The following is a 6,000-nucleotide window of genomic DNA, read 5'->3' as shown; positions in this document are numbered from 1 at the left end:
TCACTATGAACATTGTCCTTTCCCATTCATTTATAACAATGTGTACAAACGAGGACTGCCTCCCAAAATTGTAGAATGGGCGGTTTCATTATTCCACCAGCATTTGAGGCTCATAAGCAAGTGTTAATCGTCATCTTTCAAATTTCACAAGCTTGGAGTTTTACAGTTTTGTATAGGCGAATGACTGCTCAGTGAGACACAGGAAAGTGGAGCAATGACCTTAGTGTAAGGACTGTCGGTGTGGTTACGAGTCAGATAAACGTCAAGAAAGAGAGAACACAGAGTTTATCTGGATGTTGCTGCTAGCTGACTAGGACCATAGTTACAATTCTACCAGCAAGAAAGGTGTCTGTTTCTTTAAATACCTTTGAGGGATTAAGTCTACAGCTATGTCTACGGTTAACCGCACTTCTAATAGCTACAAGAACCCAGGATTTGAGGTAAGTCTAAAATGTTTTTTTACTGTTGTTGTTGTTTTAAAAAAAGTTCAAATACCTTAACACAGTTTCTGGGAAGCATTTTCACCTGCTTCGGAACAAGCAACAGTTCTTTAATAACAAATAAACTTGCTAAAAAAGATCCTGTCAGTGCAAATGCTCTTTTCTCAAAGACTGGATACAATTACACCATTGTGAAGATATGTGCCACTTACTGTTGTTGTTTTTCCCCTTCCTGGATTATTATATTAGTAGAACTAATCAGTCCTACTCCTGTTTGACTCGGGAACTGAATTAGTTGCAAGAACAACTTTTAGATACATTCTGAACTTATTTAACCTATTTGGGGGAATCAGACTTCCAGTCTAGATCACGTTGCACAGATTGTAATGATTGTGGTAGTAGTGTTCATTGCACAGCAACACTACTTGCACTAATTGCATCTTTAAGCATCTTGTGCCATTGTACTAATGTTATCAACACTAATTAGCATTTGCTACAATTGTACCCATAGGGACAGAAAATATTTGCATCTATACTGCTTCAGTAGTGTAACTTCCTCAACCTGGCACTTTCCGGGTTCGTTAAGATTACAACGCCCCAAATAGCACCATCAAAAAAATTCTTTGAGTTGCATCTCATCACATTTGGATGACACCTGAGTGGGAGAGACTGATTGATTAAATAATTCCAATAGGTTTTTAAAAAACAGCCTTCCTTACTTTGATGGCACACTGTCATAGCTGAGGACATTATTTTTAGATTTAGTATATCTAGAACATACAAAGTTGGGAGAAAACCTACATAGGAATTTCAGTTAAATATTTGTATCTTTGCTGCCATCTAATGGTTACCTGGAGTTTTACAACTCAGATATACTAGCTCAATTTTTTATTTTTTTTTACTTTTTTTTTAAATTTCAGACTCAGAATTGAGTTTCAAAAGTTGGCTGTTGTGGGTTATAAAATGCTATATTATTTTATATAGCACTTTATAACCCACAACTGCTCAACTTTTTAAATTAATTCACACTTGGTTTTTCCTCCAACAGAGAAGCAACCTTTATGAGAACAAAGTTTTTCTTGTGTTAATTCTTCCTCTTTAAAAATGTATTCTTAGTGCAGCCATAAAGATCAGTGTTCAATCTCAACATTTAATCTCAACACAATCTCAATAGATTTAATCAATCTATGTGTGATTTTGAATGAATATTCAAATTGCATGAATGCTTCTCAAAATTATTAGTAGCTCTGGAGGGGCCATTAGAGTCAGCACTGTAGATTGCAGGTGTAAAGGTTCATTCAGAGTTGAAGCAAACTGATACTTGATTTGGAGCAGAAGCTCTCAGGGGTTTCTTAAGACCAACTATTGTCCTGAGTGTGAAAAATTGGCACAGGCACGTTCCCAACCATATACCATATGCAGAGAAATTTTCTTTGGCTACAATGAACCTATAGGTCCCCTCTTTATACACGATTGCTTTCTAAGTGGCTGTCAGTACTTCATAATTATTACTTAATTATCTGTAGCAACTTGCAGCCAAATCTTGGGAAGTTCTCACACTATATATCTCCATACCTATATTTTCTTATATATCATTATTTTAACAAAAAAAAAGTTTGATTCAAAACCCAGTTTATACTTGCCATTCCTTAGAATAACTTCAAATATTTTTTAACCTTTTTTTGTCAATGGAAAGAAAGAAAAAGTAGTGCACATTAGAGAATATAAAATCATTGTGATTTGAAAATACTCTTCAAATATGGCCTGATGAATTTAACTGGAATGTATGTCAAGATTCATTTTTAAACAACTTGTAGAAAATCAAGAGGCTCAGATTTTGATGGGAGCAAATGCATTTAGGAAGGAAGTTTTCTCCTGAAATCTCATCCAAATCTAAATTGCATCTCCCCCCCCCCCACTCCCCACTCCCAACCTCACTGGTTCCTACATCCCATAATTGTGTGGAGTTAGGATGCTTCCTAAATGTTTGGACCGCAATTCCAATTTCAATTCTAGAATTCTGCCTGTTTTATTTCACAATCTGGAAGAGATGAGGCGAGATGGGAGAAGATTGAACTAACCCCATCATAAGAAAGAAAGAAAAAAGAACCAAATATAGGTACCGTATCATGCTTCAATTTAAAGCTTGTTAAAAAGAAGAAAAATAATAGATTAACATCCCAGCTTGATAGAACCTTTACTCTGAAGCAAAGGGAATGTTTTCCTTAGATCTCCCATATCCTTTTGGCACCAAGTTAATTTCTTTGATTTTCAGAGATGCATAAATTAATCATTAAACTTAAAACAAAGACCATCCGTCAACACTAATATAAATGTGTTCCAGTTTATTTATTCTAAAAAATAAGTAAGAGAATTTTCAATTTATATCAATCATCCAGTGGCACTTAGCTGTTTTCTTGTGGTCAAAATATCACATAACAGCCCCTGGGAGTTATTATCAAACTTAACATGGACAACTGTGGGATGTAGGAAGTAAGAAGGATTGGCAATTTTTTCTTTCTCACCTTCTTCCTCATATGTGTTTGTTATGAATTATTTCTTAACATCTTCATTCCCACTATTACTCAGGTTGAGTTGGAAGTGCCATTATTAAAATGGCACTACCATATGCAAAAGGAATATTATCAGAGGACTGATGATCCTTCCCCCCACCCCACCCACCCCCCAAAAAAACAGTTTGCAATAGCATATAATTTTGAAAAATTATTTGGCAACAATCCAAAGCATCCTGATACTGGTAGTTCTTGACTTACAACTACAGTTGAGGCTGGAATTTCCATCATAAGACAGTGCAGTTATAAAATGAGTCATCCATGACCAGATCTGATTGTATGACCGTTTTTACTGTGGTAATTAAGTGAATCGCCATGCTCATGAAGGAAACCATGTTGTTGTTAGCCAAATCCAATCTGTTAATGTGAAACACCAACATGATGGCACATAATCAATAATCAATAAAAAAAATATTTTAGGTGAACTCAGGTAATGCCAGATAGCTTACGGGTTCAATCAGTAGCTTATGTGACCTAGAACATTGAATTATCCATGAGTCAATGAAACCTGGGTAAACATGTGTGAACAAAACCTATAAGTGTCATGTTTTCATAGATCATGAAAGCAGGAACTGAAGCCCAATACATCATACTGTTGGTTAGGGACAGCAAATTGTTCTGGATTGAAGCCTGCCTATAGTACTGGAATTCTCCCATTGTACTATGACTTAATGGCTAGGTTCATAGTTTATGAGAAAGAGCGGGGTAGGGAGGGAGGGAAAGAGGGAGAGAGAGAGAGAAGAATATGACATCACTCCAGAATCAGTTGTTTTCTGTAATTGTGCCTTGCTTGTGTGGTCTCTCTGTCTGTTTCTCTCCATATAAGCTGTGACAGCTTCAGGCACTGAGTCAGAACCCATAGCACCCCCCAATCTAGCACAGGGTAGAGATGTCTAGTTGGCTGTCGTCAGCGTATTGATATTTAATTTTGTTTTGACCTCTCCCAGCAGCTTCATGATCATGTTCAATAGTGCAAGAGAAGTGATCCCTGGCATATTCCCTGCTGAAATGCATTCGGATTCAACCTCTCCCCTCCTGCAGCCATCAACTTGACATGCCCACTCAGAAAGGAGAACAGCCAATGCAGAAGAATGCCTCCTATGGGCTGGATTTGCAGGAGGCCTAGAAGGATGCTGTGCTCAACAATATCAAAGGCAGCTGAGAAGTCAAGCAGGACAAGGAGGGTTGTACTTCCACCATTTATCTCTTGTCACAAGTTATCAATGAGAGCGGCCAATGAGTTTCCATCCTATACCCTGACCTGAATCAGAGTATGGCCAAATAATCCATAGAGCTCTCTACAGTTACCACTTAATCATGTTTCTATATTGTACTACACCATAATCCTATTTAATTCTTTTGGTATATGACTTATCCTTATCTGTAATCTAGGCCACTATAACTTTCTCAATAAACCATAGCTAAAAGAAATCTTGGCTCACAATAATATCTGAGCCCAACCAACAAAAAGGCTTGCAGTCCCTGGACAGATAGAAGAGTTAAAAGTCGGATAATGAAAATTAAGAATTTGGATGCTGGAAGTCATCCCCTAGCAATCCCAATTGCTTTATTTAATTGTGGGTGTTTTCTGGAGTGCATTTCATTATTTATTTAACAATATTTATAACCTGAGCCAGCCTACAATACCCCAAAAGCAAACTTAAAAAGTTTTTCTTAGGAGGGAAATCTTGTTGAAACAGCAGGCTGTATTTGTTTATGAAGTAGCAGCAAGATTGAGGTCACACTCAGGGAGAGTCTGTTACAAAGAAAAGGTGCTATCACAAGGAACATGTTGTTGTTGTTGTGTCCTCCCAGAGGTGGGTTTCAGCAGGTTCTGACCAGTTCTGGGAAACCGGTAGTGGAAATTTTGAGTAGTTTGGAGAACCTGTAGTAAAAATTCTGACTGGCCCCAACCCCATCTATTCTCTGCCTCCCAAGTCCCAGCTGATCAGGAGGAAATGGGGATTTTGCAGTAACCTTCCCCTGGAGTGGGGTGGGAATGGAGATTTTATAGTATCCTTCCCCTGCCATGCCCACCAAGCCACACCCACAGAACCGGTAGTAAAAAAAATTGAAACCCACCACTGGCCAATCCCCTACATGTTTTTGATGGGTTGGAATTTCCAACAAGCCCTCCTTAGATGATTAAATAAGGAAGATGTTGTTTGTGCAAGATGTTGCTTGATGTATTCCTTTTCTGTGCTGTAAATGTATTTAAAGATGATTTCAGCTTTAGGTAGCCCCATACAGAATACCCTGCAATCTGACAGCGGTAATCAGAAGTATAAGTCATGGTAAAGAGCCTTGATGGTGCAATGGTTAGAATGCAGTATTGCAAGCTAAGTCTGCCCACAGCCTGGAGTTCGATCCTGACAGAGATCAAGGTTGACTCAGCCTTCCATCCTTCTGAGGTTGGACTCAGATTGTTGGGGGCAATATGCTGAATTTGATCCCATCCTCTCAGTTTTTTAATCGAATTCGGTTTTAATTGGGTTGTTTTAAATTCGGCCCAAAATTATTTAATTGTTTTTTAAAATGTTTTTAAATTTTACATGCTATGTTTTATCCTGGCTGTACACCGCCCTGAGTCCCGCAGGAGAAGGGCGGTATAGAAATAAAATAAAATAAAAAATAAATAAAATAAATTTGTATGTAAGTCTAAGTGCTATAACTATTGCTCTTGCTTATTGCTCTTGCTATGAGTGGCTGACATCAAGGCATTCTGGTCCAGCTATAGCTATCCTTCTTTTAAAGCAGCGTCTGTGGGATGACCCTCATTTTATCTTCACAATATGCCTAAAGGTAAACTGTGAGGTCCACAGTGAAATGATAACTTAACCTGGCCCCATTCTATTTCTCTAACCATTACACCACAGTGTAATTCCTATAGCACCCCTGGATGGTGCACAGGTGGGATACATCGTTCTCTGCCTAAATGACCTGTTTCCAAATGTGGAACCTAACTGTAAGATAAAACTATTATAGAA

The 6,000-nt window shown here is 37.9% G+C and overlaps 1 protein-coding gene across 1 annotated transcript in view; it reads left to right on the top strand.

Annotated features, from left to right (window-relative positions):
- The first annotated feature begins 389 nt into the window (after positions 1-389).
- SLC28A3 (solute carrier family 28 member 3) overlaps positions 390-6,000 on the top strand; it is a 43,107-nt gene continuing 37,496 nt past the window's right edge. Inside the window, exon 1 of the mRNA XM_070934516.1 lies at positions 390-440. Coding sequence (XP_070790617.1) covers positions 390-440 — 51 coding nt within the window. The remainder of the gene's footprint in view (positions 441-6,000) is intronic.

The sequence above is a fragment of the Pituophis catenifer genome, unplaced genomic scaffold (assembly GCF_029215685.1).
Source record: "Pituophis catenifer annectens isolate HBS135680 unplaced genomic scaffold, rPitCat1.0.hap2 SCAF_2, whole genome shotgun sequence".
Classification (NCBI taxonomy): domain Eukaryota; kingdom Metazoa; phylum Chordata; class Lepidosauria; order Squamata; family Colubridae; genus Pituophis; species Pituophis catenifer.
This window is presented reverse-complemented; position numbering and strand designations above follow the sequence as displayed.